The 26,903-nt window shown below is 43.5% G+C and overlaps 1 protein-coding gene across 1 annotated transcript in view; it reads right to left on the reverse strand.

The window, feature by feature from the left end:
- Positions 1–1,171: 1,171 nt before the first annotated feature.
- Positions 1,172–26,903, reverse strand: part of cpped1 (calcineurin-like phosphoesterase domain containing 1) — a 33,425-nt gene continuing 7,693 nt past the window's right edge. Inside the window, exons 3-6 of the mRNA XM_047609822.1 lie at positions 18,022–18,194; positions 17,640–17,771; positions 17,396–17,528; positions 1,172–3,249 (exon numbers count right to left, since the gene is read on the reverse strand). Of these exons, the coding sequence (XP_047465778.1) occupies positions 3,023–3,249; positions 17,396–17,528; positions 17,640–17,771; positions 18,022–18,194 (665 nt within the window). The 3' untranslated portion in view covers positions 1,172–3,022. The remainder of the gene's footprint in view (positions 3,250–17,395; positions 17,529–17,639; positions 17,772–18,021; positions 18,195–26,903) is intronic.

Consider the following 26,903-nt stretch of genomic DNA (forward strand, 5'->3'; position numbering starts at 1 on the left):
GACTTACTGAATGAAACTAGCATGCTTTGTGAAGCTTAAAGTGTAGCAGGCTGAGAAACACGAGCAGGCGGCTGATACCAGACAATATGAGCTCCACCAACACTTCGTCCCACAGTTCAGGAACACATGGAAAGTTGTCTGTGCGAGCTTTTTTTTTTTTTATAGTGCAACAAACAGAGTGCAGCCATTCAAGGTTTAAAATCGACTTTTATTATAAAAAAAAAAAATTACAACCAGTTGTCACAGTCACGGTGTTTGGGAACGAGTGAAAAGCGCGTGATGCTCCCTCTAAATTCACGGGGCCGTGGTGCTCTAACAGAATAACAGAAAATTCACACACACGCACACACACACAAAAAAAAGATAAAGAACAATGTGACTGAGCGCGGCCGCCATGAGGATATAAAAATAGATAAGGACATAAGGTTCCTTCTCAGACAGGAAATGAAGGAGATGGACTGAGTCGTCTTTCACACATCACACTCATTATCCATTCCTCTCAGACACCCAGCCCCCCTCCGCCCCATCCCTCCATCCCTCACATGCTGACTTTTTGGAAAAGAGACAGAATCCGTCAGTGTGAAATGAGGTCAGCGATCACCTACAGTACCCACCAGACCACGGACGGACACACACACACACACAGACACACACACAGCATTGTGCGCCTTCTCCCCAAGCGCGCACACACAGATGTGTTGCTAAAGCGTTGCCATGACAACTCCCTTCCGTTCCCAGTCGGTCAGGGAGAGTGTGAGAGTCTGTGTGTGGAAAGCGTAATCGAGTAGAGTCATTTAGGGCTCGCGCTGGAAGTCGTTTAGTTGCAGAAATGTCCATTTTAAAGACCATTTGGGGACGGCGGGCTCTCACATTAGCCCGTACGCAGTCGACTCTCACGCTGCACCGAGGCAGGAAACGCTGTCCTCCTCCCACCAGCAACCGCTAACACATCAATGTCCTCAATCAGTCTGACACCAGCCCTTTAGTTTGGCTTTTAGCAAGACAATTCCACTTTATCTGTTTTATTTACTGATCACTGCTCCGGGTGCAGTTTGACGCAAGCATCCCAAATGTGCTCGGAGTCATTAGGTGGGATTTAAATGTGAAGAGTTGCATCTTAAATAGTGGCTGAAGCTGTGATCGAATAATGAAACAGATTTATCACAAAAAGTTTTTTTTTTTTTATTTCTGTTTTAATAAGAATTCCACCAGGAGCTACCAAATGGATGTTGTACTTGAGTCTTTTTAATGGTGATCTGATGCAATTTCAATCTTGACATCGTCATTAAATCCATAACTGATAGTGTTTCTGGTCCCATTTAATTTTGTTTTAAAGTACTTTCATGCTGATTCAAGGCCTCCTGCTGCTGCTGCTGCTGCTGCTGCTTCACATTCCAAGTGTATAGCTGGCATAGCTTTTATTGTGAAGGAGCCACAATAATGGCAGTGTATAAGTTGTAAGGGGTTATCAAAAATCATTAGTGTTCTTTTTATCAACCAGGGCTGAAATTGTAAGAAAAATATATATATTTTTAAACTAGGTTCAGTCCAAAAAGAAGATGTCATTTTTGTAAGAATTAGTACGTAGTAGAATTAAGCATAATTTTTTAAGTCAACATACATTCAAAAGCTCTCTAAAACAGTTCACATGCCGGACAAGTAAAAAAAAAACAAAAAAAAATCTCATTAGTATTAGTCGCATCTTTTACCTGCAAGGCCGGCGTCTATATACAGAACAGAGGTCAGTAAAACAACATTAAACATAAAAACACACACAACATGTTGATGTGAGTAGCTTGCATAGGATGGCCAACGAGGCATTAGACTGTAGCAACAACAAACACAGTAGAAATAGCTACACAATTTAGGATCATTAATGGAACGTTCCAACCTTTCACTATTGATACACTGACAGACAGAGAGCTGCAAAGGTTTCTTTATACCTTCCTACATCTCCCATGAGGCCTTCAAAGAACATGTGTGAAGGTAATTTAAAAATCAAGCCTTGCACCACGCTGTTATTTGGTCTTTTGAAGATAACTGCCCCAACAAGCAACAAAACGCCTCTCGTTCTACCCCCCCAGGAGCTGCTCTGAGTGAGATTCAGACGGAACCTTCCTTTAACGGTGGAACACTTTGGATTTAAGTTGCACGGGCTACGTCTGCACTGCACAGGAAGACAGAGGGTGTAATGCTACTTCAGATATACAGTATCTGTGCTTCTCCACAAAACAAACACTGGCGTTAAAATACATTCGCTGATCTCTGCGCAGCCTTTCAGGGCAGCAGGAGCAGAGATTACATCCAATCCTCCGAGAGACGCTTCAAACATTCAGTATGGACGACATAAACCAAATTTAATATCTTCGGAAGTCCAACTTTATAACTTGTGGCTGGCGTGTAGTCTAATTTTGATAGGCTTTAAGTGACTGCTTGTGTCTTGCCTTAGTATAACCCTGTGGCCCTGTTCAGACCTGGCATCAAAATATGTCTCTGTGTGCGTCCTCAGTCAAAACTTGAGATCCGGTCTCAGTTTCGTGCTCTGAGAGTAAATAAACGCAGATATTATTAGGGAGCAGCAGAATATTTTCACAGCTGACGTCTTTAATGAATCTCTACATTTGTAGCAGGACAATTAACAGCTGTTTGTCGTGTGTGTTTGTGTCATGTCATGAGGACTTAGAGATAACGCATATTTTGGAAGAAGCTGTGAAGTCTCTTTGTCTCACTGTAAACACACACACATTGAGCCAAATGTAGTCGGAGATTGTCGTCAATGAATAAACTGGCTACTCGTGATCCGACTGTCCAGGACGTACGTCAATGCAAGGTCTGAACGGGGCCTATTGTTTTATTTTCACTTTAAGATCAGTCCTCCGGTCAACTGAAGACACCCAACTCTCGAGTTGACGAACGCACTGATCTCCTGGAAGCTCTGGAAGGGCTCAGAAATATGTACAACCAAAGCAAATCAATAACAAAATACACAGATAAACATCTCTGGAATTCCTCGGACTGGCCTTCAGGCCTGCAGGAGCTTCTTCAGGTCCTCGTCCATCCCTCGCGCTCGCAGCTGCTCCAGGCTGTGGTAGCGGTGGACGACGCTGTCGGCGGTCACCACCACCACCCTGACGCCGTGGGTGTCCTCGCCGAGCTGGCAGCCGATGGCTGAGCTCACCACCATGTCCAGGCCGCCGTGGCAGCCGCCGGCGTTTCGGTGATAATGGCCGGAGAAGACGGCCTTCACCCCTGCAGCGAGGAGCGACAGAAATAAATGTGTGCATTAAACGGAGAACTAAGAGCTCATGGAAGAGCCGTGGACATTCAAACCTCAACAGTTCCAAGTCCACTTCTCTAACCACTGATCCACGGGTCCTTCTATAAGGCCTGTTTATAGGCAACATGCACTCACTTGCCACTTTATTAGGTACGCCTGTTCAATTGCTTGTTAACACAACTAGCTGACCAGCCAGTCACATGGCTGCAATTCAATGCATCAGAATCTGGGTGAGAATTTGGCGTAAACAACATGAAAGCATGGATCCATCCTGCCTTCAACGTATCAACGGTTCAGACTGGTGGTGGTGGTGTAATGGTGAGAGGGATATTTGGTTTAAATGCCACAGCGTACTGAGTATTGTTGCTGACCATGTCCATCCCTTTATGACCACAGTGAACCATCTTCTGACGTCTACTTCCAGCAGGATAATGCACCATGTCACAAAGCTCATATCATCTCAAACTGGTTTCTTGAACATGACAATGAGTTCACTGTACTCCAATGGCCGCCACAGTCACCAGATCTCAGTCAAGTAGAGCATCTTTGGGATGTGGAGGAACGGGAGATTCTCATCATAGATGTTCAGCCGACAAATCTGCAGCAACTGTGTGATGCCATCATGTCAATATGGACCAAAATCTCTGAGGAACGTTTCCACAACCTTGTTGAAAGTTTGCCACAAAGAACTAAGGCAGTTCTGACAGCAAAAGAAGGTCCAACCTTTTACTAGCTAGGTGTACCTAATAAAGTGGCCAGTGAATGTAGCTTATAATGGATCTGTATAATTCTCATCACATTTAACCTTCTGTTCCTCATCCGTCCCAAATACATGTGCACTTCATACGATTATTAACAACTCTTCGCAAAAACAACAACCAAAATATTTCTACGAGGAGATGACAGGTTTGTTAATCAATATTAGTGACTCATGCCTTGGATTTATATAACCGAGCTTACAGCTCCTGGGGCGCTTTTAAACAAGAACCCTCCATCAGGTTCTGAGAGGGAAATGTATATTTAGATGTCCTCATCATTTTAGCAGCGTTACAGTGAAACGTGGATGCACTTCTTAGCGAGAGGTTACTTGATGGAAAAAGAAGAAAGAGGCGGGAAAAAATGGGACAAAGGAAGATATGATGAAAGAGAAGCACTAGATAAAACTAGATAGAAGAGATTAAGGGAGGAAAGAGTGAATGACAGATGAAAGAAAAAGAGGGATTAAAGAAAAAAGGACAGAATTGAGGAAGTTGATCAGAAACAAAGGTGTCAAACCTGCTTGTATTTTGAAAAAAAAATGGTTTTTAGTTTGATTTTAATTGCAGACTTAATTTTAAAGCGTAGATGATGTGACTTGGCAGTGTATTTAGTGCTTTAAGTCAAAGACAGAAAAGCTGAGGTGTGGCTGTATGTTAATAGCCTAATGCACAAGTCCTTAACAGGGAGGCACTGAGGGGAGGGTCGCAAAATCTTCGGTTGATTAGACATTTTTTTTATATATTCTTTAACCTTCCCCCACAAATTTAAATTTATTTAAATACACATTAACATAGTCTAATGTCTACACCTGCTTTTGCATGGACACGACGGTGTAAGTGAGGGGTTTCAACATGAGCTCACTGCAGCCTTCTGGCAGAGAACGTGAGCTGCTTTATTTTCTAACTGCAAGTGTTTCCATGGAGGGAAGTCTGGCTGCTCGCTGCCTCGTCTCCCGGGCGACACCCAGCCAAAAAAAATAATGAAAACTGGCAACAAAAGAGGATAAATTGCAGTCTGTGCATGAGAAAGACATCGGTCTGTCCCAGAAATCTGCACAACAAAGGCGAGGAAGATCCTTCTGAAAAAATAAAATAAATAAAAAATTAAAAGCTTTCATGTACCCACCACTTCGACGTCAGTACCGTGAAATTGCCCCTGAATCATCAAGTCCACCAAGGCGCATAATCAAACAGCACCAGAATACAAATATGACCTAAATTTATATTAATATCGGGAGCTATGCGAACGGGGCGGCCGCATGTGCCGGACCAATAAATTATTAATCTGCCATAGATGGAAATTGATGGTTTAGGCTTGTGTCTGTGTATGTTCGCCTGGGCTAAATTTACTCCCAATAAAAACCTGTGGCAGCACAGTGTGTGTGTGTGTGTGTGTGTGTGTGTGTGTGTGCACCCTTCTGTGACTTCTGGGTGGGCCTGTAGCTATATCATTAGCCCACACATTTCATGAAGCTGTGTGTACGTCTGTGTGTTGCCAGGAATAGTAGCCTTTTTTATGTAACCTTGCCACTTCTCCAGGTGACTGACTAACTAGGTGGGCTCAACGCCGTCTAGTCGCAAATGTGTGTCCTTGATATTGTTTCTAGACGGAGGATGAAAGGTCATAAATGCCCACTACACCTCTGGGCGAAAGCATGTGCTGATTATTCTGTAAAACTATGTGTGTGAAGGGGAGTGTGTGTGTGTAGGATTTCCGACTCTAACAGGCGTTTGAGTGTTTTTATCTGTCCCACAAGAAATTACACAGCTCATCTACAATTATTGAGAACCTGAGAATGAAAACAAAGCGAAGCAGCGACAGAAGTGTGAACTGGGGAAAATGTTTGATGGGATCACTTGATGACTCGGTTAGCGACGCCGATTGTGGAGACGCTGGATGCGTTACAGGATCCACATGAGAGCTGTGACTTCTTAGTCACCTCGCCGAGATGAGGCGGTGGAGAGAAGACGGCAAATAGCGAAGCGGCGTTAGACAGGGTTTAATCCTGTGCTGACGAACGGACCGGCGGGAGGAAACAAAATATATCTTTTTGAAGCTGAAATAGTGTCTCTGAACCTCCTCTGTAACTCCCGGAGATACCACGTTTAATCGCGGCGCCAAATTAAGTGTGTGGGAGCGCGGAAGTGTGCATATGTACACGTGTACGCTATCAGTGCTTCCGAGTTCTGCAGCCGTATCGCTGACGATCCACATCCCACACGCGCCGCGACGACACCACCACCACGCAGCAGCAACGCCTTCCCCCCATATGTATGTGAAACAGGAAACCTAAGCACATTGAGGAAATCCTCATTCCCGTTTAATGAGGGTTAGATGATGGCTACCATTTTCATTAACTACGGCAACTGTCTAGTTAAGTTTCCAATACGTTAAGCTAACCAGTTGCTAGCTGTAGCCTCATATTTAGTCTCTGTGCAGAGAGAGTGGTATGAAACGTCTCGGCTAACCTCATCGACCAAAAGGACAAAATATTTCTTAAACAACTACAGTAAGTACAGTAATTCATACTTTTTCGCAAAATAAAAGCGATATTTCTGAAATTTCAATAAAGTACAACTGCAGTGTGTTCGTGTTTCCTCACGAGAGTGTAAAAATGTTGCAGTGATATCGGAGAGGTTTTTCCAAATGTAGGCGTGTCCATTAACACATCTTTATTGCAATACTTAGGTGTTGCACATTTATAGGGGTAATGGAAACACAGCAAGTGAGGGCAGTGCTGGTGGATACTGTTGCTAAGGAAGTCTGACGTGACCTGCTCGATGGGTAGAGGAACAACAGACCAACTAGACACTGAACACTGAATTCAATAGTTCAACTCAGGTAGAAACACCACCAGTAACTTCTGGATTATACCACCTCAGGGACTTTGGATTTAAAGGCAACTACTTGAGTATGAACACAAAATAAACAGACTCCTTAAATTGACTCAGTTCCTCATGTATTTCTCACTAGTTGTGGATTCCCTCTTTCTAAGCATCAAAATGTTCACTTACACTTTCAGTGAAATCTTGACTGGTTCCCTCTGCATTAAAAAGAGGCAAAGATATTGCTGATTCATCTTTTTTACAGAAATGTGTTAACTGGCTTCCCCAGCATACTGTATAAACAGTATATAAAAGTATATAAAGTAACAAAAAAACACAAACTTATGATCAAAGTATCCCCCACTTAACCTTTTCAGATTGCATTGTCTGCCCTAACGCTAACCCTAACCCTAACCCTAACCCTAGCCCTAACCCTAACCCTAAGTCTGCAGTTAAAAGAACAACTAAACAGCCTTAAGATGAGAGTCTACAGTGATGATCTTGGCAATTTGACTGATGTGGTCGGCCAGCAGTGCTATATGGATGCTGATTGGGCTGAATTAATCAGCCTGATGAGGAAAAACCTCTAAAGTATTTAGTGTAATAGATGGTCTCTGTAGGTAGATTTGCATTTAATCTGTGCACACTCATGAATCTGTCCATTGCTGGTGTTTCTTAACTTAAAGTACCTAAGAAAATAAGGGATACTACAGTTCGAATGCCAGAATAACAGATTCTGGCCGGTTCTGTGAGCAATTCAACTCCTAGTTTTCTTGTGCTTGGAGTAGCCGTCTATCAGACGCTTTTAGGTCACCACTACACAATACAAGTTTTCCTTCAAGGTCTTCCATATAGTGGAGAATTTAAGTGGACATGACCAATAGACATTTTGTTATGTTGTGACATGAATCAGCTTGCTCCATTGGCTTTTTCCACGAAAACAGATCTCATAGATAATTTAGCAAAGGCCCGACGTACCCTGGCCAGAATGCATTTTAAAATGTCCTTTTCAGAAAGCCGCCTTTATGTGGTTTTAGAAGTCAAACCGCTCTCCCCAGGGCATACGTCTTCTAAAAAAAAAAGACTCTTTTTCAGAGACAAGATGGCAAGTCTGAGAAAGAAAAGCATTTTCAATCTCTAAAAGATTGCCCGCATGAATAAAAAGATAAACAAATGAGAGAAAAAAAATAAAGACAGAAAAAAAAGCTATTCCCTTTATAATAGTCTGGAGATGAAGCTGACCTCTGAAATTGTAGAGGCTGCGAGGGCCAGCGTGAAACTGAAAAACACACAAAATAAAAAGCAAAATACAATTTAGGAATCTTGCCAACCACATAAGAAACGTGACGCAGGGGTGCGCCGTGCACGCTTAGCAGCAGTGGAAAACCTGCAGTGAAAACGGGAAGCTGTAGCTTCGCTACACAGCTTACACAGTATCGACACAACAGGCCAACATGCGTTTAAGTATTTGCTCATGACTGGTTAATGGTGCTAGATGACAAGTTGAGAAATGATCATAGTTATGATGATGTATCCTCATGGGGGGGCAAGGATTTCTCCATCTATCCCAAAGTGTTGCACCCACTAACAACCAGCAGCTGAAATTACTAAAAGTTTAAAACTGTGGAAATCAACTTCATAATAGAAAATATATATATGTATATATATTTTTTTTAGGGGGTTCAAATTTTGACGTGCCCCCTTAAACCAGAAAGTGCTAACTGCTGTAATTTTCAACTGAAGTAAAAACTGGATGGCGGCTCTGAAAGCCACCGCTGCCTCCAGGATAATGACAGCTGGCATCCTTCTGTGAAAGTGGCCTTGCTATGACACTGATGAATTACAATACACAACTGATTTTCACTTCCATTCACTCCAATCAAGGTGCCACATATTGCCTTCTGTGCATTGTTATCTGAAGTGCTTCGCAGCACAATTAGCGTGGGAGGCCTAGTGAGACTTAAACCGTTAACTGTGGCACTGTAGGGTTGTGGCTCTAGACATCAGAGAGTGACATCAAGAACAAAATTACCCTCCTTCCACTGGCAATATTACACTAAAGCCATTCAGCCGAAGTCTTGCTTTACCCACTAAGCCATACGGAGACGGGAGGCGCGGTACGTGTTCAGAGAGTGTTAAACGGCAGTATTACATTCACAACCGGATCGTTAAGTCCAATTTTTGCCCCATTTATTTGTCTCTTCGTCACGCTTTACTGCGTTCCTCACATTCACTTTTTTTTTTCTTTTTTTTTTTGCTGAGTGGATGCCCTGTGCAAACACGTACTCTCTGGGCCGATGACTGAAACAACGCTGGTTCTGTTGCGCCGTTCTTTGTGATGGACTGTGGGGACTGGTCTTTGCTTTGACACGCAGGGTTGGGGAGCGCGGGAAAGAGGGAGGCAGTCGGAGGGGAGACATTAGAGTGCTCGGAAAATACCCAGAGTAAGCAGCAGTCAGAGTGATGAAAACACAGTGGATGCAAACGGAGGAAAATTACCCAGAGTCAAATTGAATTCCGGTCAGGGGTTGCAGAAAAATGCACAGAGAGGAAGGTGGAGTCCCTTCCGATATGCACCGAGTCCTACGTACGTGATGATTCTTATATTTCATAATGATCTGAACCACGTTATGTGGCACATATTACTGTTCGGATGCGAACAGCTGCTGCTGATGTAGACCTCAAAATAAAGGGATAAAAGAAGAAACGTCAGGGCACATCTAATTAGGCTTGATGTTTGTGATCCTTCCTTCAATCTGCCCTCCCCTTCTTTCTCTTCTCACTTTCCATCACAGCCCTTTCATCTCTCGGTCACCGATTTACCGGCTACAACACTGGATTTGCTAATTACAAGCCAAGTTCCCATCCTGCCAATAAACCTCCTCCAACTGACAAACTGGGGAGAATTGTTTTCCCACTGACCTTTCCCCCTTTTCTCCTTCTTTTGTCTTTTGACAAAAACTCTTAATGCAGTTCTGAACAAAGCTGTCATCTGCACATCTGTGAGAACGGGCTGCGTAGGAGGGAACACACAACGCGCGTGTGTGTCTTGAAGGGCGGCTGTCATTAAAGTGCAGGTCTGGGAAATAATTCACCATGAAATAGTAGCTGTTGATAATTTGCATGACAGAGGGATAGAAAATGATGTAGTGTGGCGAGGCATCTTGCAGCCCTGGCGCCTCATAAATCACTCTCAGCCATCCGTCACCGTGAAGCATCCCCGTCCCGTGTCCTCCAGCAAAAACACGCTCGAGATAAAAACGCACACACATGGACACAATCAGGCAACTGGTAAATGAAAGTAGTCCACGTGTCATTTACTCCTATAAGAGCATGCATGACTTGGGGGCCGTTTGGTCCCAAACCTGGTGCTAATCATCTTGAATTCACCAAGCTATGATTCTGTGGGGGGCGTTCAATCAGTCCAATGTCACGTGCTGCGTTTCCATTTCCACTGGAAATGCGCTAAACCTAAATATCGCAATAAAAACCTGGTAATGGAAACGTCTCCATTCCAAAACTCAAATATCACTAAAACGTTTTCACGCTCTCATGAGGTGGTTTTTCAGATGCATCGAAGGAAACATTTTTTTTTTAAATTTCCCCGTCACCGGGGATGACGCAGGAGGTCATGTGACCAGTTCATTTGAAGTCCACCTTCCTCAAAGTGAAGAGACGAGAATATATGAGAATAAGCGGATATCGCGAGACTTTATGAGTGTTACAGCTTTTTATATTAGTCAGCCGTCTCAAGAATTAAAGTTATGCTTAATGTAGCTGTCTGTCTGCCACTGCGTCATTTATGTAAATCATTTTTCAAGGTATTTTACGTGTATCAGTCAGTGGGGCTCTAATTATGCAAAAATGTGCAAAGGAAGCACAAAAACAAACAAGCGCCAAGCAGCCATGTGTGTCTAAGGCCACGTCCACACGTACGAAAACGATGCGGTTTTCCTCGGCGTATTTCTCCGCAAACGTCGATCCATTACAAAACAGCATCTGGTTGTAGAAAGCCTGTAGTACATATCCCAGGCCTCTGCATGGTGCCATTTCTGCTAGAGACCTCAGCAAAAAACAAAACAAAACCTTGCACGCCGTATTCAAACATACAGTCCGGATTACAGTCCATAATCCTTTTTACCTAGTCACCCAACAAGGGTCAATATCTGATGCAGCACCGCCACAAGCCTGTGCTCTGCCGTTAATGTTGTCGTTATGAGACGTCTGGAGTCAGAGGGTCGAGGGGAGAGAGTGGGGCGATGACATCATCGTGTTCGCATCAGGCAAATAGGAACTGCACAGGCTCCAATTTATTTTTTATTTTTTCACCCTGGGACCTGGATTCAATAGAGTGTGGTTCCTGTCTCGGGAAGATCCGGATCCGTCACTGACGTCAGGCAGAACCGTGCAAGACCTATGCGGTTTCACCCAAAACTCTTATTGGTGTAAACGTGGTCTAAGGTGACTTGATAAAAAGAAACAAGTCTCAAGATGAGACAAGGTCTTGAACAGCGAAGTAAACCGGTAAACAAAGGGAAAGTTGTGAAAACCTCTCCAAGGGTATCATCCACGGCAACTGTTTTATGCATGAAGGGATGATGAATTTACTACACTACAGATCGGCTCAGACAAGCACGGCGCGCCCTGGAAGCAAGCAGAACCCCCTTCATTCAGTGAGGCAACTGCTTTGCCAGACCTTCAACGCTAACATCTGGGAGATGAAAAAAAAATCCACTGTGCACAATATCGTGGACATGTGAAAAGACACCACAACGGGCAATAAAGTGTCACACTTTTTGGTTGGGAGGGTATTTCTACACATAAACTGGTCTTTCTGGATTGTGTTGCGTAATCTCAGCACCGGAAACAACAGGCCAGTAAGACTGGACGTTTGGCTGCAGGAAAGAAACAGTCCAGTAAACACTGGAAAAACAGAAGCATTATTCAGTTTCATCATTAAAACAATGGTGTTAAAAGCTTAACTGCGGCCTCTTATCAAATCCCCAGTGGGTGATGAATGTGCCTTCACTTACGAACAGAGCACAACCCTTGCTGATAAAGACAACCTGCGGCAAGAAAGCAGGGAAGAGTGAGAGGCAGAGAAACGGAGACACTATGCAGAGCGGCACATGGCTTATCTTGCCTCTAATTACCTACTGTATGTACAACTCAACAGCCGACAGCAATGTCAGAAATCCTAGTAAATTTCTCAGCTGCACTCTTGTTTTTTTTGTTTTGCTTTTTCTATATGTAAACAAGGTTTGGAGGCGAACACAGGCAGCAAGGAAGTGTGTATCCGTCTGCGCGTTCGTCCATCCTTGTTTGTACGTGTGCTGATCCTGAATGTAGGATACGAACCACGGAGGAAGAGGGAGGAGAAGCGGTGGCAGGGATGGGGGGGGAGATCTAATTACAGTACTCCATCTATAAGGAGAGGAGAGAGCAGAGAGAGCTGCTGGGATTTCTGCTACTCCACTCCCCTCTCGGAAAGCAGACAGCGATCCTCAGCCATGGGAGTTTCAATCTCCTCTGAGGAGATTCTGGATGTGCGTAAAACCCGCTCTCCCTCAATTCAACATCCTTAACGAGCATGCAACCTACAATTTATGCACGTCTTTCTTCCTCCACTTGCAGCAACTAAATGTTGGCTGAGTTGCTTCCGTGCATTGGGAAACTGGCAAAGGTAGGAATAATAAAGCCCAGGAGAGCATTATTTACTGTGATTATGGATCTGACAGTGACGAGACAGCACAGATATACCCATAATATGAGCAAAGAACTTCCTCCGGGGCTTTGTGTGACTGTTACCGACTGTACCGAGCCGACTGTAAGTCTTCCGCTGACTGACTGTTTTTTGCAGTCGCTTCAAATTAATTTTAGACCCAGTTCATGGAGTTTATCGTGTCCTTATGTCTGGAAATGTTCATTCACCGCAGCCTGGCGTAACCAGACTCAGTTCTTATCGGAATACGTGTCTGGTAACAGAGACCGGACAGTCCTACAACCAAACAGAGAATTATGGGATATATGCACAAATGTATTACGTTATTAACGGTTTGTCGCTTAAAGTTATTTTGCTATCTATATCTTTTTAAAACAAATGCCACAGTGGAGTGACTCTAAACCAAAAGTTCCCCACAGGTGAAGTTTAACGTGTCTTTCACGCTACTAAATACCGTAACGGTATTAGAAAAGACTTAATTGTACATTCAAACATTCCAATAAGGAGTGTGACAGCAACAAAGTGCACAATTAAAGGCAAACTTCACTGCAAAATCACAAACCTTGTAATTGCTTATGCAATTAAAACAGGGACTGCACAATAGCGCCAGGAAGAGGTCACAAAATAGAGACGGAGTATCATTAATATGAGCTGCAGTCAACAGTTCCCAGCGTGGAAACGCTCGCTCTGATGAGCCGCATAAGACTAATTGGTCTTGCACCTTTTCCATGTGCAGCCGCGCTGCTGAGATAATATATAGATACATACGGTAGAATATATCATGCAAGGAAAAGTGCACCACTGGATAGTAATTTATATGGAAAACCCGAACAAATTGCAGAGCGGGCACGGGCTCAATAACTCAACCAGCAGCACACATCACATCAAATGAAGAAGTGGAGAGAGCGAAATGAAAAATACCTCTGTGAGGTGAAAAATCTATTAAATGCGTTTCTTTGTCTGCGGGGGACTATAGCCTCCGCTCCCATCATATGTCACAGGAGTGGTGAGGGGGCTGCGGAAAACACTGGAGCAGCAGTAACAACCTTATAAATGTTGAGTCAAATCCCCAGTAGCTGTAAGTCAACTGCCACCACGAGAAGACACCTCTGGAGTGGGCAAGTCACTCACACACACACACACACACACACGAAGCGGTGTGTACTTTTTTATGAGGATTGAGCTGATGTCAAAGAGACATTTGTGTGATGCGCACAGATCCCATTTCAAGGCTGTCTTCTGTGGCATTGGAATTACTAGAAACAAATGAGAAGCCGATGTTTGGCTTTGCTCAAATACGAACTAGCAAACCAAGACAAACATCCTTAGTTTAAAAACATCCCAGTTTTTAAACAATATTAATGCGTTACTGGTGCAAAGAAACACTCGTGCCCTTACACAATAAAACATGTAATAGTCCGGTTGCTCTGTTATAGCAACATTTGTCTTCCAGCAAAAACGATATGAGAGCTAGCTGTACAAATACAGCTGGAAACTTATCCTTGTCAAATGCTTACTTAATGAAAATCTCCGAAGAAAAATGACATCCGTGCTTCCTGCGCTCCAGTCCTTCAGAGATTCATGAGCGCCGTGAGAAGCGAGCGCGCGTGTGTGTGCGTGTGTGTGTGTGTGAGGTTAATGATGCTGCCCTTTTAATGTAATGACAGTAATGATCACCGGAGTGCAAGAACACATCTGGAGGCTTCAGATCACAGGGTGCAGCAATGAGGACGGACCAACAGGGCAGGGAGATGATGTGTGAATAAGGTAGTAAAAAAAAAAAAAAAAAAACGGAGGATAAAATTACCAATGCTGGCGTATGACCAACAGAGACATAATTTACTACGGATGAGAGGAAACAAGGTCTGCCACCACGCAGCCAGGAAAAACAAACAGCGCGCTTTCCTTAGCTCTGTTTTTCTTTAGTTAACACAATAATGACACAACTGCAATCTCAAGTGAAACCAACACAGGTCCTGTTTTCTTGTTATTATTAGAAGATAGTTATTGTGCAGTTAGATCCAATCTAGCCAATATATATTTTTTTAATGGAAGCTGTCTTCCAACCACCATAATAGTCAAGTTTATTTGACCCTGAGAGACGCTTGTATTTCCAGCTGCAAACTGAACGCTCACCACTCCAGCCTACGGGCGAGTCACAGTGTGATGCAAGTTGCTCCGAGCTCATTGAATCAGTGAATGACGGAGGAAGATATCTCGATTCAGAAGCTCCATTTAAAATCTTTGCCAGACGGCTCATTTGACAAAACTAAGGCTGTGCGCAGTCGCTGTCAGTTTATTTATCACAGTATTGCCATCAGCGTGACATATGGACAAGGACCAGCAGCCTGAGGAACAGCTTTTTCCCCAGAGCGGTGAACTTGCTGAACTCTGCCCCCCGGTGACCTCCACCAATCCACTCTTTATTCCCTCTCTGACTAAAGACTGTTACACCATCACCACTGCACTACTGGACTGTCCTGCACATTCACACTTTAAACAATCAGTTTGCACCGTGCTACGTACCAAATATTGAGCTAGTTTAGTAACATTACGCAGCTACAGCTTAGTATTTATGCAGTGTTGAAAGCTCATTATATCTGTATTTATCACCATATTTATCATCTGCCATTTCCTCCAGTATAAAATGTTAGCCTGCTTAATTTCAACGCACAAACCCATCCGTATAATATCTTCATATTACCTCAATCAATCATTGTGTATATTTTACATAGGTTTCATCTGTAAATATTGTCCATGTTATAAAACGAACCAGTACCATACCAGTTATATACCAAACTATTAATGCTACATACACGCACTGCTTATTGCCCATCTGGTTAGATGCTAAACTGGTCTCTACTTAATCTCTGTATCAGTTTCATCCAACTTTCCTTTACAAAATATTTGTGGACGGGGGATGTTCTGGCTGGTCTCATGGCTAGGAGAACACAGGAAGAACAAAGCAAAATGTGCACAGAAAGGTCCCAGGTGGCCAGAGGGTGTGAACCAAGAACCTTGTGTAAAATGAGCATGCAACAAGCTGAACTAATCTCAATTTAAAGCCAACGCGATTGAGTCGATACAGTCACTTGTCATATGATGCAAACAGCTTACCACTAGGTGGCACTGTCCACGACTTTGGTTCACAATGATAACGTTAACGTGCTGACGTTTACTGGGGATAACGTCGACCACGTCACCAGGTCATGTGTTCAATATCGTCTTTGCAGTCAATGCATGATTTCCTGTCCTGGCAGTGATCATAACGACTTGAGTGTATCCAGTAAAAATGCAAAGCAGCTGCTCTATCACAAACCGACGTTGAGCCAAGACGATCAGTCAGTCGCTTTTACAAGCGTTCCTCCACTACATACAGAGCACAAATGTAACAATCACAAGTCACTTCTAGTAGGAGATGAATTAGAAAGCAGAAAAAGCATGAAAGTGAGAGGAGAGATCAGAGGAGCAGAAAGAACTAAGAGACGAAGACTACATTAAACAATTAAAGCTGGTCTTTTTTTTTTTTTTTAATGGAAGTGTTGTTTTTTTGTCAGATCATTACAGCTCGTTTAAAATTCACGGGTTTTTCAGTAATTTTTACAATAAGACATTTTTTTGTGTGGATAAAATTAAGGGAGAGAGCCTGACACCCTTGTTACGTCTCTGTGCAGAGATGGTACATGAAAGCGATGAGTAAAATATGAGATGCTCTGAGATAAATCACAGAGTTTCTCTTGCTCTTCTTACATACACAGGGACATGACAAAGTCATGTAGTGTATGCGGTTTACAGTGAGCAGCAGCATGTCTGACATCCATTATTAATAACCATATACATGTATGTATGTGTACAGTTCACACAGCACCGTCCCCTGTACATAGTCTGAATTCATAACTGCTGGCAGGACACAAGGGTGTGGATGAGAAAAGACACATGCATCTAACATGTTCTGCACCTACAACAACACCCTCCACTGCTACAAATAAAAGCTTGTACCTATTGCCCTTTAAATCTTTAACCGGTGCTACTTGAAGGAGCAATCAATTATGAGTGAACATGGTCGCCAGACCAGAACGGGCCAGCATGGTTAAATACGTACTGGATTAATGAGTGGATAATGAAATTAATCCCATCCCTCGTCAGTCACCTTGATGCATGATTTGAGTAGCATGACAAGCATGGAATCAGGGGTCCTGTCAATCAGTGGTGCAGAACTGGCCTGATAGCCCATGTGCATCACTAAGAGGCGTCTTAGAGACTTATTGTCCTTGTGAGAGTTTGTATCATCCTCTTATGAGGCTACAAGAATGGATTTTGATAACGGAATTATTCTTAATATAGGAAGTGAATGCATTAATTAATTCAATTATGTCCTTGTTGTGCGTGTGCCAGGAGCTCCTCCTGTGGTCCTGGATAATGGCGCCCTAATCCTCCGGGCTGAGGATCTTAGCTGTGTCTCAGTCAGATATGCTTGAAATGAACAGGTTTTACAGGAGTAGAGCTAAAACGTATTAACACGAGAAACTTAAGACCATTTCACAGTGGCTTAAATCCAGCATCACGGAAAATACAGCTGATATCGTAGGGCTTGGGAAGAGGCAGCTTAACGCCCTTTAAAACAATAAAACTTTTATCTCTTTTGAGACATGTAATTGTATCCAAAGTCAAACAAATGCTCCCAAGATGACATGTTTAAAGGATGGTACGTTATGTTAAGATGTTACCGAGTCTCTGTAACCTATTCCCAACACGATAACTTGTAGAAACAGATAGAAGAATCCCATAACTCGTGCTTTCCTGATCTCTTACCTGCTTTCTTGAACCTGTCCAGCAGGTTTTCTCTGACTATCCTCTGCAGGTTGAAGTAGTCGTCGGCTTCATCGGGGCTCTTTAGGTACAGAGGAATGTGCTGGAACACCAAGACATGTTTGGGTTTGGGCTCCTGTGCAGAGACGGGCGAGATGGTTCAGAAGATCTCCCAAGTCAAAATTCCATTTAACATGACATCGTCTATCTGGATAGTTTCACTAATCAAATCCATTGATGCTATTACCGTTGGCGAGGACGAGGAGGCCCTGCTCAGCTGCAACTCCAGCCAGGTCTCCTGAGCCTCCTTCAGCTGAGGACAAGCTGAGGCGTCGTAGAACAGCTGGGAGTTCAGAACCAGGCAGAGAACTCCACCCACCTGGGAAAACACCAGGGAAGATGAAATACAGTTTTATCATGTTCTGTGACTCTTATATTCTGTATCATCACCCTGAGGACTACGCAGTGATAACATGAGTAACATAACGGGGTGGTGTTGTGCATTCAGATCCTGTGAGATGGGAGAGGGCATTCACAGGCGAGCTCATAATATCCATCCGCGCTACAAGCATTTCTGTATCACTACTGGCAATGCTACTATTACTATATCTGTTAGGTTGCCTGCTTACCCAGAAGCTGAAATAGTCATCTCCCCATGCACTGCAGTAGTGTTCCACAGTGGCGGGGGTGGGCGTGTTACCCAGGTCATGGTTCCCACTGACAAACACCAGAGGGATGGAGGGATCCGTCCCCTTCAAGGCTGCCTTCAGGTCTCGCTCTTGACCTTCTCTGAATGGCGTGTCTGTGAGGGAAATGGGAGACTGACTATCACATCCAAAACACAAATATTGTGGCGTGGCCACGACATTAAAATCACGATGCAGCCTGACACAGGCACACATGGAAAAACTGTTTAGGAACAAGTCAAAAAACATGAAGAACAGCACAAGGTGTTGACCTGGCCTCCAAATTCACAAGATCCCAAACTGATCAAGTATCTGTTGGACGATCCCCTCAACCCATAGGACCCCTCAGAAGACTCATGTCCATTCTCTGATGGGTCTAAACTATTTTGGAGGTACAAAGGAGACCTGCACAATATTAGGACGCTGGTCATAATGATATGCCTCATTGGTGTATATTACTGTAAAAAGCTATAGTGACTTTTCATTTACTTGAAGAAGATTAAAAAAAAAGTCAAACAGAGAGAAATGAATGAAAATTGGAAAAAAAGAAAAGAAAACAAAGAGAATTGCTTAAAGGGAGAAAGAATTATTTGGATGACACCTCTGATAATGATAAATGGTCTGTAGAAGCCAGCTTCAAATCACCATGGTTACCTACATCATGTGTAGTGTTCTGGGCTCATCTCAGTCCATGTGGCAAAACAAACCTTGCAGGACACAGCTGTTAGAAGCCAGATCGAGTGGTGCAAGTTGTTTTAAGAGATCTTCACAAAGATTAAGCCTGGAGTTCACTTGAGCTCAATTAATTCAGTCCCAGCATTGGTAAAGGCCAGAGAATGGGTGAGATTTAAACCTATTTATAATTTAGAATTGATATCAAACAAACCACAAATCAGCCCCTGCTCTTACTGTAAGTTATTCCTTCCCCTCCCCTTTTCTCCCACTCTCCCTCTCTATTCATCTGAGTAATTATTTTATTGGCCTACTTCTGGAGCAAACGTTTCCTTAGATGTTTGGGTAGGACTCATTACATAAGAGCCGTTTTCAGCAGAACATCTTGTGCAGAACGGTGGGAGAAACTGTTTAGAGTTTAAAACGCAGCCAGATAAAATGTTAATCCTCGCTTTCTCCTGCACGTCCTCTACAATGAAGCTAGAGCCGCCAGATACTGAATTACCAGTACATGAGAAAAACAAGCAGTCCAATATGGAGGAACAACCGAATGCCTTTTTTTGGTATATATATATATATATATAACAGATTATGTGAGATACATTTGTGTTCAGGTTAGAGTCGTAACTGCATGTGACATAGTCACTGACCTCATAAACTACTGCAGCCAATTGATTGGCCAGCTGATGTGACCAGGAAGTAATTCTTGCCGAATAGTTGGGCTGCCAGTAAAGCTCTAGCTTTGAGTTTCTTGCAGAATACAGTATGTGCTACTGGGGTATAAAATGTGGTTTTATAAAAACTATTTTCCAATTCAATTTGTATGAAATCTCCTTTAATCATAACTCAGAAAAAAATGAATTGAACACATGATTACCCCACAAAATGACAGAAGCTACAACTCTGAGAGCACCATCAGCCCTGAAAGCTGATGCATTGTGGATTTGAAAAGTCTAAAAAATCTGACAACAGAGAAGAGCTGGACAAAAACATCTCCCAAACAAAAGGGAACTTAGGTATTGTGAAAATCTCCTTCATGACGAGGCAGAATTGTTAAAAAATATGAAATATCTCTGAATGAATTGGTATTGCACTGAATCAAATCAGAACCTCGTGAACCAGAAATCTATAGTGGTACCCAGCCCAAGAGCTTTTTCAATCTGTCATTAAATCATTAAAATAAATGATGACTTTCCAGGGAAAAGATGAATCCTTTGTTTAACTTATTCATCACAGACGTAAAGACGCATTCAGTGTGGAGCTAACGGAAGAGTCCCTCTTCTATTTACTGGCAAAGCTGAACATGATAACGACTTCTGATTGTAATCTGAAATTCACCTGTACATTTATCTGCCCAAGCAGAACTTAAAGTTAACGTGACCCGTCATTGTTTGGCCCGTTATGCCTGGTAGTGAGCTGTAATTGGGGATGACTGTGCACGCTGGGTACATCAGGTACAGGCTGATAAAATCAATGTAGCTGATTAAATTGACACAATATTGTGCTTTTCTTCCTATGGTATTTGCTCAATGTACTATAGACAGAGGACAACGATAACAACGCGAGCACTGGTGGTGCCATGCTGGTGATTGAGATTTATGTGGGGTTATATTAAAAGTTGTTTTTATTTTGTTCCCATTTGTATTAAATTGGTAGTGACATTAGCGATTGCAAATTGCAAATTAGGCAATAATTGTTCCAATTGCTTCCCTTTATTTGATTGCAAAATTATAATTCCGCGCTATGAAAATGACTCACTGGTGCATTCAATGCATTGTGTGCCAAGACAAATTCAGGTTGCGGAAAATGTTTTTTGGTGGACAGGAATGATATTTGTGCAGCATGTAACGAATCCCAAGTCTAATGGGAAAAACAAACTGCAATTGTCAGTGATGTGGAAAACATGTCATGAAATTCATTAGTTGTGCATAAATCTAGCCGCTTCACTTATGAATTCCCAGCACATTCATTGATTATCAATAACTAGATAAGTGGTCTGGGCGGCGTTCTCTACTGGGGGATGCGCGACGCAATTTAAAACAACTAAACACCTGCTTCTCTGGTGAGCCGACAGTTTGAGGCGGAATCTTGACGATAAAAAAATAAAGGATGACAGCAGAAGGCGTAACAATGCAGACTCATTATGCCACCTTCACAGTATTTGACCGCTGCCACAATCGCATGCAAACAAAGGCAGCCTCGCTAATGAAGCTGGGATGGAGAATTGGGGGCAAAAAGGTTGTCGTTTAAAATGCGGAGGCAATTGTAGCAGCTGGTAGCTTTGAACTAACCCTGCTGTTAAAGACAAATTGATTAATGGCTTGTTATGACCATTTATTCATAGGTTTGTGTTTGTATAAGGTCAATTTCTTTAAGTACTCCACTAGGTAGGAAGTCTACCCTCTTTTTAACACCATCAATGTGCCTCTTAGCAAGTCACCTGACCTTGTCAGCTGCTCCACTGGAGCTGCCCAGAGGCTAAGAAAAGGAAGACAAGTTTTATGCTTGACATCGCAACAGAGTACGCTTGATCTGGGCTCAAGTTTGCTTCTCTGAACAGGCCAGCAGAGTGTGAAATGTTAATATTTATCAGGGGCACTGGGTTTTGGGCTCCAACATGGCATGAATAGCATTGTGAAGCAGAGTGGGAGTCAACAAAAGCATCTAGCCGCAGCTCAGGAGGTAGAGCGGTCGCCCAATAACCGAAAAGGTTGGCCGGGTTCGATCTCACCCCATCCCTATTCTGTGTCCATGGGCAAGACACTTAACCCACCTTGCTCCCAGTGTGAACTCACTGGTGTGTGATTGCGAGTAAGTGATGCTGGTGGTTCGGAGAGGCCATTGACATGGATTGGCAGCCACTTTTCGGTCAGCCTGCCACAGGGCAGCTGTGACTACTGAGGTAGTTTGCCACCACCAGGGTGGGACTGCGTGAGTGGACGAATAACGCATTCGATTGTATTGTTTCTATGACACGGCGTTGTATGAAACCAAGGCATTATTATTTCTATTAAGATTACTTCTAGAAAATAAATGAACAAACAGCACTAGTTGCCACACCCAGTGGCTGCGCTGCCTTCTGCTTCCTTACACCACCAGCTGCCTGCCCTCAACTACAGCCATCTGCTAACATGGCATAACTATGCATCAACCATCTGCACAACACAACTGAAACCAAGCCTCGACCAAACCCCACCTGCATTTAAGACACCTTCCTCTAGATTAACGAGGAGGGTCGGTTAATGACCTCATTACTGTAACACGAAGTTTCAACAGTTATGGGTTATCTGGATGTACCTGCAGCAGCTGAAGAGAAACCCAAAATAATTCCCACGTTTTTGGCCTCCAGCCGCCGATGACGGGAGCTACGATGTTGTTAAACACGATCTCACTCTTGATATAGTTATTCATTGTAAAAATGGACTCACGCTCGCCAGTTTTGGCCATTTATCATGATCTTATCCTTTAATAGTGCCATATCATATGCACTTTGTGCAAATTGTATTGCAGGGAGGACACAAAGGGAAAGACAGGATTTGTGACGTCAGCTCATTATATGACGCATATAAAAAGCATGAAAACGTGTAACAGTGTAATACAGGGTGAAAGGATACGGAGTTAATTTAATAAATGATTAGGATAACATGTGCATTATCTCTTTGCACAAGTGAGTGAACTAAAACTGTGCATATGTTTCTGTCATTCTCTCTTTTTGCATAAGCAATATATATGTACAGAGCAATGTATACGCAAATAAAAAAAATCACAAAGCAGCCTTCCACTCTCTCTGGGGCTCTGACTGAAAGTCCTTGTTCATTTAATGAGATTGCAACACTGATTCTCAAACCTTGACAGGAGACTGTGGCAGATTCTCGTTGAGCCTGTCCAATGCTGCAAGCACTTCTCTCAATTTCCTTTAAAGACTGCCTGTCGACACAGCACAGAGTCCACAGTGTGTGAGGTTTTGCCGTCACAATCATTTCCTACACTTACACAACTATATTCTCAAGGCGTAGGGACCTCTTTATTTGTGACTTGACTGAGTCAAGTGGGTACCGTCAGGTTGTGCTGACGTGGCGTTGGCCGACAGTTTCTGACAAGGTCTTAGGTATGATAAAGACACATTAAATGCATCTATAATCGTTTCCCACAAATAACGTACTGTCCTTAAACAAAACAACAATTTTAAGTTTGAAGAAATTTACAGCAAACACACTGTGGGTGACATAAAAGCTTCTATCAATAATGAAAGAAATATAAATCACAAGAAATTGAGGCAACTATGGTGCAAGGGCAAATCACCGAAATTAAACAGCAGAAGATTGAAAAACTTTGACATTTAAATGGTCAAGATTTGAGAGTAAACTACATGAAAACATGGATCCATTCTGTCTTGTATCAATGGTTCAGGCTGGTAGTGGCGATATAATGGTGTATGGGATGTTTCCTTGGCACACTTTGTGCCCCTTAGTACCAACTGAGTGTTATTCAATTACTAGAGCCAAACTGAATAGTGCCGATGGACGATGTCCACCCCTTTATGGCCACAGAGTACATGTCTTCTGATGGCTATTTCCAGCTGGATAACTCTCCATGTCACAAAGCTGAAATCATCTCAAACTAGTTTCTTGAACGCGGCTGCTCTCTCTTTATGTCTCGCACTGCCATTGTCCATCTGTCCAGTGAAACCCATCCAATCAACTTTGCCTCATTTGGCCGAATCGGAGCAGAAACTATAATTCCATACACATCATCAAAAAACACTAGCACATTGTGCCATAAATGCCTATGATTCACACAGCATCCACCTTATGCTGTGTGTCGTGTTGTTGTTAGAACTGATTTTTCTTTTCCATGGAAAGGATACGGAGATCATCTGCCACTGCTGTCTCCTGTGGACATCCAGGCATTTTTATGTTGCCTTTCAGCCACTCCAAATGTTCCTGCTACTTCTTTGATTGACTCTTTTGTTTTTGAAGCACAAGACTGGCATGCGCCTCTTGAACTGATGAGGAAATACTGAGGGACTATCCTACACCTGTGCAGGATTTGAAGCTACTGTCCAATTGCTTTTGATCTTTGGAAAATAGAGTATAAAAATGTCTCAGGTTGATTATATAACTTAAGAAATTAAAAATGTTTTGATAAAACCCAAAATGTGCCAGTGTCCAAACACGTATGGACCTAACTATACATTTAGATTTGAATGGCACCAAAGCCAATCTGTGACATCACAAGTTTGTATTAAAATATACAGCAGCAGACCAGCTAGGCCTTAAAGTTGATGATTGTAAATACTAGAGAATAGCCCCATTTGAAAGGTTATTATGTGTGAATATCGTAATGGATTTACAATATTGTGCACACACCGTCAACACAGCAAGCACGCCAGAGGAGCATGTGCCATGTGATGCTCCTTTCTTGTGCGCCGTATGTTCTGTATGTTATGATGTAACTCTGCTGTATCCCTATTCTTGGTAATAAGTTCCATAGCGCTGCTATCTTGACACCTGAGGGTTTGTGTGCTGCCGCCCTCAGACCCGAATACGGAAACCACAAATTGATTTTAAAGCGGTCTTTTTATACTGTGTGAACTGCGATTCTCCTACGCCTCAAAGAAAGTGGACATTTCTAAACTTCTACATTCCTAGTAGTCCAAAGACCCCCCCCAACAAACCTATTACAGCCCACAAGCTGCTAGATGAATCATTTGGTAAACACACAAAGCTTCCCCGCTCGCCCACCCACCTCTAAAGAAATCCAAATGCTTCCACGTGTCCCAAAAAACAAATCTTCCCAAGGCGGTCTCTGCTACAAACTCTCCTCTGATTCAGAATCTCACAGAGAGCCAACATTTACCCCCACCTTCAATCACAACCAAACCGGCCTCCGCGGTTCCAGAGAGGGGACAGAGAAGTCCCACGGCAACATCTCCTTCACCCCTGTGAGGTTCACGCACATGCAGATGCGCACACATACTTAAACACATCTCCCCGCTGTATCATGCGCTACATCCCTCACAAACCCCCAGAGACGCAGCTTGAAGCCTTTGTAGTGCTCATTAGGAGAGTGTCAAGTCCAGCGTGTTTCTCTAATCTAATCAGCTCTCCATCTCGCTCTTTTGCCCACCTCGCCGCCTCCTCCTCCCTCTTCCGCCGCCGCCGCCCGCCCCCTCCCTGCTCTTTATCCTCTTCATTTGTCAGCTTTGAAAGTAAGTGAGAGGAAGACACTAGAAAGTGAAATTGAAGGAGGGAGAGGCAGAGACAGGGAAGAGGAAGAGAGCAAAGATTGAGCGAAGTTGCCGAGATGAGAAAGCGTCTCTTGGGGGACGGCTCGGCCTGGAGAGGAGACGGGGTGTTGTGATTGAAGAACGTTCTATCTGTAAAGGTCTGGATGATAAGACGTTGTAGGAGCAAACACCTGCCTGCACGTATTTACCATAATTCTATGACCTAAGATGAGTTTTTCCTTGTAGAACAATGTGATGGGATGCTTTTAAGTCCAGCTTGTCTCCAGCTTGAGCACATAAGTGTTTCTGATCACCACTTCGCAAGTTTTTGATAAGGAAGAGACTTGATTAAATGGAGACATCACCACTCAGCTTAAGGGTATCCTGCCTGTAAAGGCTCTTTTAGAGTACTGCAGGACAGAGACGCCGTAACGTACACGCGTAGTGTGATAGCGTTGCAAGCTGTTTATGCTTGTGTGCTCATCAGTCTGCTTCACTTTCAAAAATGGCAACTGAAACTTTCGCCAAACACGAGTCATACAAATGTTTGTATCTCCGGACCTTATCAGTTAACCTTTCCTCAACGTGTTCCATCAATTTGAAGGTTGCGGAGAAGAAGAAGCAGACCAAGCGGACCAATCACGGTCTATGTCGCCACTGAGCGTTGTTACATTTACAGAGAGGTGCACATCAGGTTTAGTGTCTGTGTGGGGTTTGTGTATGCTTTGCACTGATGCCGTAGCTGCGCCGTCAAATGCAGAAGTCTAAACCACCTATTCATCACCTACTTTAGCTTAAACCTTATACCAGACACTGAATTTAGAGACATTAATATTTATAGTTTCTTCGAGAACTACAAAAACAAACCTTTGATCGCCCAACTCTAGACTTAATTCAAACGGGAGCTTTAAATAGATTGATCACAGGCGAGAAAAAAATCTGAGCACCTGAGCGCGAGGCGTGCGACCGCAGCTGTTTGCTAAAGAGAACCGACAGATGACAGAGAAAAGAGGCCGAAAGAAAGGGAGAGCGGCGCGAGCGGCGGAGAGGAGGGATGGAGAGTGAAATCTGCGGGAACAGGGATACAGTTGCCAATTTCCTGTCGCCGAAAGGCAGCGGTGTTGACAATGCCGGTTGACAGCCAGCTTCCCCTGGCCGCCACCCATTCATTCTCCATTGTAAATAAACAGTTTAAGGGGAAATGTCAGCCGAGAGACAGAAGAAGCAGCTCCGGCTGTAATATCGCTCCCCTCCTCCCCCACGGATGCGGCGGCCCCCAGTTGCCAGGCAAGTGACGGACGTGGCGGGTAATGAGGGTGGCACGCACAACCTGGTCGGCCGGGGCTGACGGTAACAAGGGTTGACTCTGCGGCGTTTAAAGGTCCCGAAGGCCTTGAGGTTTAGACCCTACGCTGATACTATCTACTGTCCCCGCTGCATTTGAAACAGATCAGATTTCAACCTCTAAGCGTGACTGATCAGGAGGAGATCTGGAGACTGTTTTAGCATGAATGGAGCAGTCATGGAGATGATAAGGACGCTCGGACGCCTACAGCGAGACACTCGGATGATTGGTGATCGGGAGAGACACATCCAGGGGTGTTCATGGCTGTGACTGTGCAGCTAAAATTGGTGGTCATTATGACCCAGAAAGGATGAGGAGAGCAGGAATTGCTCTGTGACTAAGCCAAAGCCGAATCTGTGTTGAATATGAATAGTTTGCCTCGAGTCCATGTTTCAGAAACAGAGCCAAGGACATTTTTCCAGATGACATACTGCACCACATATAACTAAATATTCTAATTCGGCTTAATCTCGTACCTCGGCATCAGGATCGAGGCCGGAGAAACTTTCATCTCGAGCCAATCAAGTATGTCAACAGAGCGCTGAGAGAGAGAGGACACGCAGAGACGGGGGGAGACAT

The sequence above is a fragment of the Mugil cephalus genome, chromosome 16 (genome assembly GCF_022458985.1).
Source record: "Mugil cephalus isolate CIBA_MC_2020 chromosome 16, CIBA_Mcephalus_1.1, whole genome shotgun sequence".
Classification (NCBI taxonomy): Eukaryota; Metazoa; Chordata; class Actinopteri; order Mugiliformes; family Mugilidae; genus Mugil; species Mugil cephalus.